At 36.8% G+C, this 16330-nt stretch overlaps 1 protein-coding gene across 2 annotated transcripts in view; it reads right to left on the reverse strand.

Annotated features, from left to right (window-relative positions):
* The window catches only part of EYA1 (EYA transcriptional coactivator and phosphatase 1), a 159009-nt gene that overhangs the window by 47734 nt on the left and 94945 nt on the right, over positions 1–16330 (reverse strand). For both annotated transcript variants that reach the window (XM_068525357.1, XM_068525356.1), the window contains exon 12: positions 907–996. In XM_068525357.1, coding sequence (XP_068381458.1) covers positions 907–996 — 90 coding nt within the window. The remainder of the gene's footprint in view (positions 1–906; positions 997–16330) is intronic.

Below are 16330 nucleotides of genomic sequence, written 5' to 3' on the forward strand. Positions count from 1 at the left end.
ATAAGGTGCATTTTGCTTGATTTTGAAAAGGGGAAACATAAGGAAATATTTAAAGGCCAATTGCTGCCAATTAACTTTGATCAGTAAAAGTTCTATTTGAATCTTTCAGATTCTTCTCCTGTCTGAAATAACATACATTTATAAAATCTAGGAAAACAACAACTTGATGATTAATGCCTGTTGGCAGCTCTACCACAAGCTTGCTTAATAGCAGGATTTAAATAAACAACTATCTCTATTATGAAGGGAGTGAAATGTAGTTACAGGCATGTTTTCTCATAATGGAGCTATGAAAACCAATATTCTTTATTCTTAAAAATGCTTCTAACCAAGATCAGCATGTTTGCCATTGCCCGTAACACATTTAACTAGCCATCTTACAAAAGTTTCCCCCCAGGTTATAAAGGACAACTAAAATCATCAGCAGTTTGACATAAGGAATCCTGGCAACCCAAAGAGCAGAGGCCTGACTAAAATGTTATATGACCAGTTGGGCCAGCCAGACAGAAAAGAATCTGACCCAGTACGGTAAGAGTCTGACATGGGCAGCATATGAAAGGATCACAAATTCTGTTGGATTCTAACGGTAACCCATCTCAACAGTGATTATGTAACTGAGAAATCTGTAGCTTCTGATAATCAACACAGTTTCATATAAAACATTCTTGACATCAACTTTTAATCCCCATCAATGATCATGTGGAATCCAACTTTGAAATACAACAGCCAAAGTAAAGCAAAACAGAAATTCCATGAAGGCAAAATGCATGACCATATAATCAATAATTGCTTTATCTCCTTATTCCAATTATACATTCAAAAAATAATATCCCATCGTTATTTTAGGACCAATCACCTATTTCCAAACATGCAACATGAAGAGTATATAAAATAATCAGAACTTACCTCTAAGTCGTTAAAAAATAGATGTGTGTCTGCCAAGTTGAAAATCATTTCTTCCATTCGTAGTCCAAGGGAAACTGAAGTAGGTGGATCCTAAAAGAAGAATTTTAGAGGTCAAGAACGTACATACTTCAGGGTACAGGAAATACAGTGTCACGCTGAGAGGGAGTTAGCAGAGGGGAAAGGACAAAAGGCTTGGGCTCCAGCTGCTTTTAGAGTGCGTGGTTTATTCTGTATTTGAACTTCAGTGACTTCTTTTATTTCAAAAGTACCTCTAATGTTGTTGGCACTTTGCATAATGAAGAAAAAAATTGCTGCTTATAATATTGCAAAAAATATAAAATCTAGGGTTACTTAGACATACAGAGTAGAGGAAATTCAGCTTCACACGTCTGTTTCAGGAGCAAGAAATTCAGTGAATCAGGAAGACATTTTTTTTATGTTCCACCTCAATCCATGAAGAGTGTCTAAAAGCACTGCCACAAATATCAGAAAATAGATATAATATAGATTAATTTCAGAGGGATAGCAAATACCAATTTCGCTCCAGATGATAACTACCATTATTTTTTACTTATTCAGATTGCCTGGCAATTTCGAGTATACTCAAAATGGAAGTGATGGCCACTCTGGCCAGCTGGCACCATGCCAGTTCAGGAAGCTGATCTTGACATTCATGTGACACTATCCAGTCATCAGACAGCCAGGAACACACACAGGGGAGCACCAGCATTCTGAACAGTGGCTTCTACCCAACGCTTCAAGCCTTTGACACTAGTGGTAGACAGTCTGTCCCACACAACACATATCCTGATGACATCTGTTGGTATTGAAGATGGGGGATGTAGAGATATTTGCAAGGCTTTAATGGTGTTACTATATTCGTAATGCATCAAACCCAGGAAGCAACACTGTTCATGGTGAATATCCTGCATAATTAGTGAAAAAGGAAAATTATTCTGTAGAGAAAGTATTCAAGGATATAATGTGAGTTTTTCAAGTTTTTATTGGCATTTTAATAGCAATACCAACTTTCACCTTTATGGCCTTTAAATTTTTCCAAAGAACAATAATTTCTGATATACTATTTTATTATCACAGCAAACCTTTGGAATCCATGTGGATCATTTAATTAGAGAAACTGTAACTAGAGAAATTATGCCTTCATGTCGCCCACCCATCTAGCTGGGGTGTACTTTGTATATCACCTGTCTTTGAGTCTTAGAGTGGAGAACAAAAAACCCAGAGAAAATAAGTCTTGCTTTCTAATACTGTCCAATATAAACCTTGTACATTTTCTCTATTGCCTTCATTTCAAAGCTCAAGACTTGCCTGTGTTTTACCCCCTACCCTCCAAGTATCTAAAGTCCATCAACCTCAAGCCCCATCTTCTCATGGGCTTCGGGAGGCAGCGACAAATGGTGGAAGAAGAGCCCTAGACCCAGAGGCCAAGCCCTACCCTTGTTCTCTTAGTTACTTTGGTGTCTTTATCTCACTGGGCCTCAGTTTGCTCATCTAATAAATCAGGTGGCTAGATGGCAAATATGTTGTTCTCCCATAGAATAACCAAAAGAAAAAACTCCATCTCTTCATTTGTCACAATCATATGTGTTTATACACCTGAGAGAAAGGAGGGGCCTGGGATGGTGGAGGGGGCGGAGACTCACTGGGTGCCAGCCATGGGCCAATCAACTGTGGCCAGGGAGGCGAAGTCAACACCATCCCTACACCACCCATCCCACTAGCTCCGCCCACCCCACCAGCACACCCTCAGCTCCAGCTCCAGCACCAGCATGGTTTACCTCACAGGAGTCCCAGAGACAGACAAGAGGAGGTCTGGGGAAAATATGGCAGGATGGTACTGCTGGTCTCAATTCCCCTCCCACCTAGGCCTTCTCTGCCAGCTGACTGGCAATGAAAAGGAGAGAGAAAACACATTATTGCCAAGAATCTGGGGTTAGATTGGCAAAGGGGCAAAGCAAATACCCCAGGGTTTGTAAGAGGGCAGACAGGAAATAAAAACACATAGGCCAACTGAGCGTCCAAGAGCTGTGCAGGGAGGGACAAAAAACACTTCCCTCAAATTTCCTGTACAATGATTTAGCCTTGTTAAATCTTCCCTGCTTGATACCACCTAAAATCTATGCAATTTCATAGGTTGTAGAAGAATTAAAAACTGTTTACAAATAAGTAAAGAAAAACTCTCATTGAATCTTGGTTTTATAGGAAATTGCTCACTTCCAAGAGTTCCAAGTATCTCTAAGTGTGCTGGAAAAAACAAATGCTCAAATACGGCCTAGAGCAAAATTAACCAGTAGGGGAAGTTCAAACAGCTGTTTCTAAAACAAAACACCTGACTCAGGTGTGTCCTCCCTCTAGCTGAGGCCAATAAAAATACACTGACTTGTCTCATAACCACGTCGATGAATCTTTTTATGTGGCCAGGAGGAGACTCACTGCAATTATTTAATGGGCAATTCTAGAATTGATGTGCCATGGTATTGTTACTTCTGAAAAAGGATTATTTCTCCTTGATATGGTTGCTTATTTATACCACCATCAAAAGAATTACTCCATCGTTTGTGAATATACAGCATACTCTAACTAAATTACAGTAATGACTTGCGAGTTGGAATACTAATAAATTCTAAAGGCTTGTTCAGTCTTGTGGTCAAATACAACATAGATGTTGGCCTTATTTACCTTTTAATGTTTTTCTCTTTTGTTATTAGCTGTCATTCCTTAACAGTTTTCATACCTGCCACTCCACAGTGTTGTTAGGAAACATTTACACCACCAAAAGAACAGTCTGACGATTAACTGGAATGAAAGAATTTTAGAATAGGAAGGGGATCTAGTTGAAAGCAGTGTTTCTCAAATATTTTTTAACCATAATCCACAGTAAGAAAAATCATTTTATACTATGATCTAGTAACATCTCTCTCTCTCTCTCTCTGTCTCTCTCTCTCATACACACACACAGCTGAAATGTGAGCTTGGCAAAACGAGGCTTTCCACACTGTGTGTGGAGAGTATTCTGTTACTTTCCATTTCATCACCCGTTAATGTGTCGAAGTCTATAGTTTGAGAAGCAGAGTTCTAAAGAACACCTACTTTTGATTTCAGAGAGAGGAAAACTGATTTGCAGCCGTGTTATGAGTTGCTTGTGGTAACAGAGCTGTTAGGGTACACAGCTATCTCACGCTAAGTGTTTTACCTGAAAGGAAACTAGCCAGAAGAACAGATAGGTAACCATGGTAACAGATCTGCTTCCACATTCTAGCAACTGGAGTTCTTCTCAAATCAAGGTTAGATTTGATCTTCCTATTATAATAATCTTTCAATATTTTCATGTTTTTCAAACATGGCTGATACAAGTCAAATGTCACAAAAGCTAACACCGAACAGTTAATAAATTAGTCCTAGCTTGATGGCTTATTTTGGCATATACAGAGGAAGAAAGAAAAAACACATTTTTTAGACCCAAACTGAGACATTAAAATCACCATGTCTTTGGCTTAATCTTACTTTCCTTGTGCTTTGCAGTAACGAATTCCAGAGCTGTAGTTGTGAAATGGTGCCTTTTAAAACACCATTTTTTGCTACATCACTTTTGAAAAATTATTTAGAACTTCGCCTCCACTTCCAAGAAACATTTCATTTTAAGTAAACCTTGTTGCCAAATGTTTCCATTCTTTTCTGAACTTGACTCCTCTGTGGTATTTACCACTTCTAATTTCTTCTTAACATTTCTTCTTCCCTTATGTCTGTAATATCATCAGTCTTTTCTGGGCATCTTCCTAGAATCTGATTATCCATCCCCTATCCCTTCAGTGATGTTCGTTCCTGGGACGGTTTTCATCCATTCCTCACTCTAGTCACATTGCCTTACAGACCCCAACACACTCATACCTTCAACTATCACCCGATTCCCCTCTGTTGAACCTCAGACCTCATTTGTCGGCCCAGATATCAATCACCTGTTGGTCCTTTGTACCTGATGACCCATAGAGCACCTGAAACTCAATGGGCTGCAACCCGGATTCATCACATTTCCCACATCAAAGGAACCACAAGCTCCTGCCCCTTGGACCTGGAATTCATACCTTCCTTATATTCACCACCATTTTCTTTTCTCCAGCCATGTGGCTCGTTTGTAGCTATCTGTAGTAGCTTCCCTCACTGGATCGGTCTTCCCCGGTTACCGACATGAATACAACCAAGTCTCTGTTCAACCCCCATGCTCAGTCCTGCATCTCACAGAGGGCTTCTTTCAGTGCCCCTCCATCAATCCAGAGTCTCTTCCCCAACTCCTCCCAGCCGGGCTCATCAGCCGCTGGGTACCACAGTTGTATGTGCTCTTGTCTATGTCAGAGACATATCCCTGTATCTTTCTCTCTCCATCCTTGGGACCATGCACAATGCCTGGCACAGGGCTTTCCCAAAGTTTGGTGGAGGAATAAATGAATGAAAAAAATAAACAGCAGATATTTCAAATAATTGTAATGAAGAAAAAAATACTAAATTTGATCTTTAGTTAGTTATTAGTGTTTAGTGTCAGTTAAAAAAAAAAAATCTTAGATACCTAGCTTAGGGGGAAAAAAGGACATTTGATTCCTAAAAGTCATTCTGTCTATATAATATGGTATCAATATTAAGCATGTTCATTCATAATTTGTACCTGATTAAAGAGCAGCTCATTCTTAGAAGAGCTACTTACAAAGCCTTACTTATCTATTTGATGCAGGGAATAAGATTAACATAAGATCAGCATACAATTATTTATTTTTAAAATTTATCAGTGGTATGCGTTACAACATCTTGCAAAATATATTCTCATATTCTCTGCAATATAGTTCCCTAGTAAAAACTGAAGAGTTCAGTGAAGAGGCTCAAATAGAGAAAACACAATCAAATGCTTTATCATTTTTCTTGTTTAATGAAGAAACAGTGTAAACTTACTATAGTTCTTATGCCCAGGAAATTCTACTAGCTGTTCCTTAACAAGACAAGACAAACAGCATCCAACACCACCACACACACACATACACACACACACACACACACACACACACACAGGAATTAAATTTAACCCTGATCTTAAATTATTTTGATATGATAGTAAATTGCAAAGCAACCTAAATGTCCATCAATGGATGAATATATAAAGGTGATGTCGTACAAATATACAATGGAACATCACTCAGCCATAAAAAAGAATGAAATAATGCCATTTGCAGCAACATGGATGGACCTAGAGATTATCATACTAAGTGAAATAAGTCAGACAGAGAAAGACAAATATCATATAATATCACTTACGTGTGGAATCTAAAAAAAGATACAAATGAACTTATTTACAAAACAGAAATAAACTCACAGACATAGAAAACAAACTTATGGTTATCAAAGGGGAAAGAGGGGGAGGGAGGATAAATCAGGAGTTTGGGATTAACAGATACACACCACTACATATAAAACAGATAAACAGCAAGGACCTACTGTATAGCACAGGGAACTACATTCAATATCTTGTAACAACATATAATGGAAAAGAATCTGAAGAAGAATATGTATATATATATATTCTCTCTCTCTCTCTCTCTCTCTCTCTCTATATATATATATATATATGTAACTGAATCACTTTGCTATACACCAGAAACTAACAGAACATTGTAAATCAACTATACTTCAACTTAAAAAAAATTGCAATTGTCTGCTTAAAATCATGAAAATAAGGTGAAGGAACTCGTTGCAATGCTAGGCTACCCAGGGCTGTTTTGTGTAAGTCAAAAATGGTTATGTCTATTGAAGAGAAAGCAACATTATACAGATAAATTAGACCCAAGCCTAAAACAATTGTTTTGCTCTCATCTTCTATCCAGTGATCTTTAATTATCCCATTCCCTCAAGATCTTTTTCTCCTGTTTCTAGAACACAGAGCTGCCCACAGAGACTAAAGTTATTATCATCCTGTATTCAAATCATCAGCATCATCCCTGGCCTGTTGTCATTGTTTTACTGTTCCTTGATTTTTTTTTTTAGCCTGATCACTGCTATTACACTAGATCCTCATGTGATGAAAATGCTTTAAAAAGAAGAAATTCTCGACAAAATCGGTGCACAGAAATGCTGAAATGCCATTAAATTCATCTTCTAGGAAGATTCATGTCTTGAACTAACATGTTGAAAAATTATAATGTGATTTGAAGTAAATGAAAGAAAAGGGTGTCTGTAAATGTATGTGGGTATTAGAACGCTGGAGGGCTAGGAATATGGGCTCTTGTTGCCTTGTTTTGCTTTACAGATGAGCTAGGGCATTTGATAAACTTCAAGCGTCACTAAAAATGCACTTTTCAGTAGGCACAATCCACAGCAGTTCAGAAATTTGATTTCACCAAGACTCAAACACCAATGAAGACATTGTTGTGACTGCAGGGCTGTGTCATTACTTCCACACATCCATCTAGGAATTCTCTCAGGATGACAAGTAATGAAACTCCTTGTGATCAGAGCTTACAAGGATGCCATCCAGTTCATCTTTTGACTGAACTAGGTCTAACACTAACCCCAACACAAGGCATTGGCAGGGGTACTTTTTTGCTACATGTCACAGAAATTGAAGGAGCTTCTTCCAAGATAACTGTGCTTCCAACCTGCAGGCATACAGGGTAGAGAGACACTGGAAGTGCACACTCTCATGGTGGTCGTACCATGGGCTTTGCAGTCATGGAGTCTAGATTGGAATTCTAACTTTGCCATTTACTAGCTGTGTGGTGGGCAAGTTCAGTTACTTAAACCCCTGGACCTCAGGTCCCTCATCAGTAAAACAGGAATACAACAGGTTTGTTTGAAGGGTTAAATTGGTAATACATTTAAAGTTCTGAACATAGCACCTGCCAAGTATTAAGCTGCTGCTACTATGGGTGGTGGTGGTGATTTCTACTATCACTATACTACAGTAATAACAGCAGATCAATCTGAACATGGGACACCATGTCTCCACTACAAAAAGATGCATTAACATTCTGCACTCAGATTGGATGTGAAGTTCATGCTTTTTAAAGATAAGGGCAACCCTAAATTCCTCATGCCAATATTTTTGAGGTGACTGTGTTTTTAAGAGACCAATCATCAGTAAAGCTGATTTGTGTGGATGTTAAATGGGGAACATGCAGTGTGACCACTCCTAGGAGGGAGTGTCATTGGTTCTCCCAAAAGATGTCAACCAAGCTTCTCATCACTAGGAGAGATGACCCAACTCTAGCAAACTGGCAAAGGTGTTGTCCCATACTCTGAAGATCTAGGAACTAAAGGGGAGGAAGTGTCATTCAGATAGGAACCAAATACTGCACCAATTCAGTAGAAACCTAGAAGTGTTCTTTAAAAAATAAACCAATTACTTGCACAGCCAAGCAGTGTGATCTCCATGGGTGGGTCACATACACCTGTTAGCTTATACCCTTTAATCATTAAAGGGTGAGATTTGTGAGCAGGCACTTAAGCACAGCCCAAATCCATTGCTTACAGTCAATTAACAAATGACTTGGAAGAACAGGTCTTGGAAAAATCTTGACTCTGCCCAAGTTTATCAACAAATGGCTGGTAGTGATAAACGGCAATAAACAGTTAATTACTGAGGTACGTTCCAAATTTAGTACCTTCAATGTATAGTCCCTGAAAAATTTCAGTATTCACAAAACGATGTTATGTTTTAGCATTTGAGGAACAACGTAATAATTCAGAGAGGGCTTGTTTGTGGTAGGGTCAAAGGATAAATTTGTGGGACTACTTTAAGAATATCAACATCATCTAAAATTATCAGCTACCATAACAAGAAAGAAAAGTGGAGTCTTCTAGTATTAGTTCTTCCTCAAATAGCAACTCTGATTGTCATGTGATTAACTACCAGGGAAAGGTATTCCATTTCTCAGCTCTCGGATATGAGCATAGCATTCTTTCCCTAATGTAAATAGTTGATCACTTCCAAGTCAAGATTACAATGTATATACATTGTACATAAACCTCTGTTAAGTAGTATTCTTACACTGAGATTTACAAGGAAACTGCCTGTAGATTAAATGCCTAAGGCTAGACTTCAGCCTCAAGGGGCAGAGTTGGATTTACCTTTAAAGTTACCCACCAAGCATCAAGCAAACCTATAGATTAATCACATTAGTTCACTGACTCAGAACTATGGCTGGTAAACTGAAATTCACTATGCTGTTGAAAAGATAATAAAGGAATGTGGCACCTGCATGAGCCACTGAGGATATCTATCTGTCTCCTAGAGGTGACCAGGAAGCCTTAACAAGGATCTGCACTAATACTGGAGAGATATTCAAGGAGAGAAGATATTTGAGAAAATCTCTAAATTCAGAAAGTGGTTTAGGTTTATCTCAACACTTTGCCTCACCAAAAGTAAGTATGGGCTAGTTATTTGCAACAAGCACTGTCTCATCTTTTTATTTCTGATGTGCATCCACATATGCTTGGTTCTGCTGAGTTAATGAACTTGTGGTTTAACTACACCCCCCACCCCCGCCCAAAACTCTGGAGTTTTCTCCTTCCTAATCAACTAACTTTGAGCCAAGAAGAAAGGATTTACAGGATAATTACAATGGATTGTTAGAGGAGACTGTCCAACCAGCAAACTGAAGTTTAAAACAAGAGCAACCAGACATTACACATCTCTTACTGGAAGGATATACCCCACCTATGAAGTCTTGACCAAAACAAACAAACAAACCATTAAACCTGAATCTAATTAAGCTTCTGGATCTAGCTACTAATTCACAGGAAATACAGGGGACAAAAGAATATGTGACAAAGGAACACAATGGAGATGCAATCAAGAAAACCCAGACTCTCAGACACTCTATAAGACAGATGATCTGGTTATTACAACAGAAATACTCAAGGTTAAAAAAAAAGATTGAGTGAGAATGTACAGATTAAACACATGTAAGAGACATACAATAAACTGTAAAACAATTATAAAACCACTGGAGAAAAACACTTTACAAACTAGGAACAGAGGATAGAAGGAAACTATCTCAATACAAAAAAGGACATATATGAAAAGCCCACAGGCAACATCATACTCAATGGTTAAAGTCTGAATGCTTTTCCTCTGTGAACAGGAGCAAGACAAGGATGCCTGCTTTTGCCATTTCTAGTTGACATAATACTGGAAGTCTTAGCCAGAGCAATTCAGTAAGAAAGGAAAAGAAATAAAAGGCATCCAAATAGGAAAGGAAGAAGTAGAATTCCTTTGTTCACAGATGACATGATCTTATATGTAGAAAACGCCAAAGAGTTTCTAAAAACTGTTAGAACTAATAAATGAATTCAGCACAGTTACAGGATACAAAATCAGGACACAAAAATCAATTGCATATCTATATACTAATAATGAACAATCCAGGAAGGAAGTTAAGACAATTTCATTTACAATAGCATCAAAATGAATAAAATACTTAGAAATAAACGTAACCAAGTAGGCAAAAGACTGGTATACTGAAAACTACAAAATGTTGCTGAAAGAAATCAATGAAGACACAAATAAATGGAAAGACATTCCACGTTCATGGATGGAAGACTTAATATTAAGATATCAATATACCCAAAGTGATTTACCCTATCAAGTTTTCAATGATGATTTTTGCAAAACCAGAAACATCCATCATAAAATTCATCTGGAATCTCAAGGGACCCCAAATAGCCAAAACAATCTTGAAACAGAATAACAAAGTTGGGTCTCACACTTTCTGATTTCAAAACTTAGTTACAAAGCCACAGTAGTCAAAACAGTGTGGTATAGAGTGATATATAAAGACAGACATATAGACCAATGGAATACATCAGAGAGCTCAGAAATAAATTCCTACATATATGGTCAAATGACTTTCAACAAGGGTGCTAAGATTATTCGATGAGGAAAAGACAGTCTTTTCAACAAATGGTGTGGGGAAACTGGATATCCACATGCAAAAGAATAAAGTTGGATCCTTACCTTACACCGTAGACAAAAATGAACTCAAAATGGATCAAAGGCCTAAACCTAAGAGTGAATCTATAAAACTCTTAGGGGAAAAGCTTCATAACACTGAATCTGGCAGTGACTTCTTGGCTATGACACCAAACGCACAGGCAACAAAAGAAAAAATAGATAAATTTGACTATATCTAAAAACTTCTGTGCATCAAAGGGTCCAATTAACAGAATGAAAAGGCAACATATGGAATAGTAGAAAATATTGAAACTCATATCTGATAGGAGGTTAATATCCAGGATATACAAAGAACACCTACAACTAAGCAACAAAAAATGAACAACGCGATTAAAAAATGGGCAAAGAACTTGAATAGATATTCTCTAAAGAAGATATATAATAGAAACTTCGTATCACTATGTTGTGCACCAGGAACAAACATAGTGTTGTAGGTCAATTATACTTAAAAAGAAAACAAACAAACTCATAGAAAAAAATCAGATTTGTGGTTACCAGAGGTGGGAAGTGGGGGGATGAGGAATTGGATGAAGGTGGTCAAAAGATCCTAACTTCCAGTCATAAAATAAATGCTAGGGATGTAATATACAACATGATTAATATAATTAACACTGCTGTATGATATATATGGAAGTTGTTAGAATAAATCCTAAGAGTTCTCATCACAGGTAAAAAATACTTTTTCTTTTTTGTTTATTTAACTTACTGTGATAATTATTTCAAGATGTATGTAAGTCAAATCATTATGCTGTACACAAACTTATACAGTGCTGGATGTCAATTATATCTCAGTAAAACAGGAAGAAAAAAATGCTAAAAAAAAAAGAAGATATACAAATGGTCAACAAGCACATGAAAAGATGACCAACATAACTAATCATTAGGGAAATGCAAATCAAAATCACAATGAGATACCACCTCACACTCATTAGGATGGCTACTATAAAATAAAATAAAAAATCTGGAAAATAACAAGTGTTGATGAGGATATAGAGAAACTGGAACCCTTGTGCACTGCTGGCACAGCTGCTAAGAAAAACAGTATGGCAGTTCCTCAAAAAATTAGGCATAGGGTTACTATGTGATCCAGCAATTCTACTTCTGGTACCCAAAATAATTGAAAGCAGGGTCTCCAAGAGATATCTGTACACCCATGTTCATAGCAGCCTTATTCACAATCGCTAAAAGGTAAAAGCAACCCAAGTGTCCACTGACAGATGAATAGACAAAATGAGGCATACCCATACAATGGAGTATTATTCAGCCTTAAATAAAAAGGAAAGGAATTCTGACACATGCATACAACGTGAATGAACCCTGAAGACATCATGCTAAGTGAAGTAAGCCACTCACAAAAAGACAAATACTGTATGATTTTACTTATATGAAGTATTCAGGAGAGTCAAAATCAGATTATCACACTAAGTGACGTAAGTGAGACAGAGAAAGACAAATATATGATATCACTTACATGTGGAATCTAAAAAATAATACAAATCAACTTATTTACAAAACAGACTCACAGACATAAAGAACAAACTTATAGTTACCAAAGGGGAAGGATAAATTAGGAGTATGGGATTAACAGATACACACCACTATATATAAAAAGATAAAAAACAAGGATTTACTGTATAGCACAGGGAACTGTATTCAGCATCCTGTAATAATCTATAAAGGAAAAGAATCTGAAAAAGAACATATATATACCTGAATGACTTTGCTGTACACCTGAAACTAACACAACATTGTAAATCCACTATAGTTCAATAAAAATAAATAAATAACAGAGCAGTCAAAATCACAGAGACAGAAAGTAGAATGGTGGTTGCCAGGTGCTGTGGGGAGGAGAGGATGGGGAGTTATTTAATGAGTATAGACTTTCAGTTTTGCAAGATCAAAAGAGTTCTGGAGATTGGTTGCACAATAATGTGGATGAATTTAATACCACTGAACTGTATGCTTAAAAACTGCTAAGAAAGTAGAGTTTATCTTACGTGTATTTTACAATTTAAAATTAAAAAAAGAACCGGAGAAATGTAACTTGACTAGACATTCAATGATTTTAAGAAATTATTATTAAATTTGCTAGATGGCTAAAGTTCTGAGTAACATCTATTTCTATTCTAAAAATTCTTTTAATGGAGTCTTAAATACATACTGAAATACATACAAATGAAATAATACGATCTCTGGGACTTGCTTTGAAAAATAACCCTAGGGTAGAGCAGGATAGGGGAGGGATGTGGTAAAGGACACACATGCAACAAGATGAACTAGGATCTGATCATTGTTAAAGCTGGCAGAGGTTACACTGGGTTTTATTATATTATTTCGTCTACTTATGTAGATGTTTAGAAGTTTCTATAATAAATTTAAAAAAAATATTCACTGAGTCCAGATTGGTTGTCTTTTGGTGGTGAAACTATAGATTAAAAATATTTATTTTGAAAATGTAAAGCACACTCAAACCATACTTTTAAAATGACAAAAAAATGTTTTAAAAGTCAAAATTGCAAAAGTCCTGCAAAATTCCTCAGCATATCTCCCTTTTATTGAAAAGATGCTAGGAGTTGCTTGGTAATCTGTACTCAGACTTAAGTGAGATTTGTCATATACAGAAGGATGTAGGTCAGAAGACAATGCTTTTCCTGTATTAACTCTACTAATTTTTATCATATGGGATGGTCTTTTCCAGAAAACCAGAGAAACTCCTACATTTACAATGGAAGCCACAGGACCTATGTCTTATACATTTAGGAGCAGCAGTGTCACATTGCAATGCTGATCGGCTGCAAAGGAGAATTCCCAGTGTAATTTAAGAATGGCAGTAACCCTAGAAGCATCTCATTTAGGGCCTCTGGCATTTATTTTTTGGTTGTGCAGCTCCTGTGGATCCTGATTTTTTTTTTCTGGCTCACAACACTAGTGTTATCATTTGACATCCTATTATTGGCTCTTTCTTACTAGCTAAGTAATTGTAGCTATTAGAGAACACTTGTCATGAGTAATACAGGAAGACTTGTTTCCTTCCTAATATTGTTATTCCTTTGGAGATTCTGTGGTTTCACTCTTTGTGGATTTAGAGTGGCGTTAGTTTAGATCAGTTTTGCCCCAATGAAGGACTGCTGTTGAAGATTCATCCATTTCCTACCGACTGCCTCCTTTATTAATTTATAAGCTCCCTGAAGGCAGGAATTACGGCTAGGCACCTATTACACTGCTATGTATGTATTCAAGAAATTATAAAGGACTGACATATATACACTATTATGTATAAAACAGGTAACTAGGGCTTCCCTGGTGGCGCAGTGGTTGAGAATCCGCCTGCAAATGTAGGGGACACGGGTTCGAGCCCTGGTCTGGGAAGATCCCACATGCCGCAGAGCAGCTAGGCCCGTGAGCCACAATTACTGACCCTGCGCGTCTGGAGCCTGTGCTCTGCAACAAGAGAGGCCGCGATAGTGAGAGGCCCGCACACCGCGATGAAGAGTGGCCCCCGCTTGCCACAACTAGAGGAAGCCCTCGCACAGAAACGAAGACCCAACAAAGCCATAAGTAAATAAAAATAAATAATTTTTTTTTAAAAAGCACAATATTCAAAAAAAAATTTAAAAATAAAAAATAAAAAATAAAACAGAAAACTAATAAGAACCTGCTGTATAAAAAATAAATTAAAAAAAAAAAGAAATTATAAAGGACTGACATTCTGAATGACTCATTGGTATCAGACCAGGAGATAAATGGTGACTCTGGCAGGAGAGGGGTGCACAGCCAAGTGTGTCTTAGGTACTACAGCCTGTATAGCACGGGTGGTTTTGCGTGTGCAACTTGGAATGGTGCCATTTGGTGGTACAATTTTCTGAATTATTTAATGGATGTTTTCAGTGATCACTACTCACAACGAAACTACTATAGGCCAGAAGGCTAAGGAACTGCGTACCATCTACTACTTCTACTATGATAAATTCCTTGGATGGGGTCTTAAATTTTGGTTAGTCCTAACATGGAGACCACATGGCATTAGCATGGAATCTTATCCAGATCTGTGGGGAGGAGCAGAAGTGGGTACTTTCTGACATGACTTGTGCTTTATTCCAGGGACCAAGCTGAAGTTCATGCTGCTCAGATTATTTCGTTGGCCATTTATGTTGAGAAATATCATAGTTACATCTGCATTGCTAATTCCAGTATTTGTACATGATATTTGATCTTAACTATCTGTAAAACTGTTTGGAAGGATGGTAGGCACTCAGCCCTAATTCTCATTTCGTGGCTTCAATGGCAATTTAATCTATTTTTAATGGCAAACACGACTACCCCCCATATCTACCACCCCTCGAACTGAGACTGATTAAAAAATGCTTTTCTTAACCCGTTTTCATTTACTTTCTCAAAATTCTATTTTTGGCTCAGAGTGTCCATGGCCCTTTGAGCCTCAAAATAGATAGTTTGAGGAAAACCTGTTTATCTCTTTTTGGGTTTTTAGAATAGGATCCAGAATGTTATTTTGAGTATAAAAATAAAATACTTTGTCCTTTCTCTAGAAACCTTAAAGCTAACCATTCATCTAGCCATAAAAATATCTCTTTTTTTATATGACTATTTTAAAAGATACATCCCAAGATTTTTAGTTTTGGTTTAACAATGCTCCAATGCCAAATATTACATTAGATCTTGTGTAGTCCAAAAAGAATAAGTCACTTAAGTTTTACTGTAAAAACAACTAAAAATAGCACCAAATGTTAATAAGAAAGCAATTTCTCTTTATTGCTTAGATATACCAGTAAAATATTAAAAGAAAAAATTGTTCATATTGTTAACATAGCTCTGGTTCCTATTTCCACACCCTTGAAATTTTGCCCTTTTATTCCTTTTCTTTTACCATCTTAGTTTTCTAAACTGAAAATCAAAAAAATTAAACAGTGAAATAAACCAAGCAAAAGTATAAGGTAATATACATTTATCCAATTCAAATTATTTAAGCTGAGACCTTTAAGAAATATTTTAATACCTAAGTCGTTGTTCTAATATTAGATAGCTGCAGCATTCCGAGTAATAGGAATTCTACAGTAATAGTAATATAGTAATATTACTGTAGTAATTCTACAGTAATAGTAATAGGGTTCTACAAAGTACCAGTGATGCTGGGGGTTTATTTTACTGAAAGCCAAAAAAAATTAATTTTGCTTTTTAATTTTTATCTATTATTATTTCCAATTTCCAAGTACCTTTTAAATACATGATAAATGTCTTTTGCATCTCTCCTATCTGAATATGTACCCCACTACATCTATGTGATCAAACCTATACAGAATCCTGGCAATTGCTATTCTAATACTTTGGATCAAAAAGTAGAATCTATCATGTTTTAAAAATGCTATTTAAAGAGTTTATCTTAGGCTAGAAAGA

The sequence above is a fragment of the Eschrichtius robustus genome, chromosome 17 (assembly GCF_028021215.1).
Source record: "Eschrichtius robustus isolate mEscRob2 chromosome 17, mEscRob2.pri, whole genome shotgun sequence".
NCBI lineage: Eukaryota > Metazoa > Chordata > Mammalia > Artiodactyla > Eschrichtiidae > Eschrichtius > Eschrichtius robustus.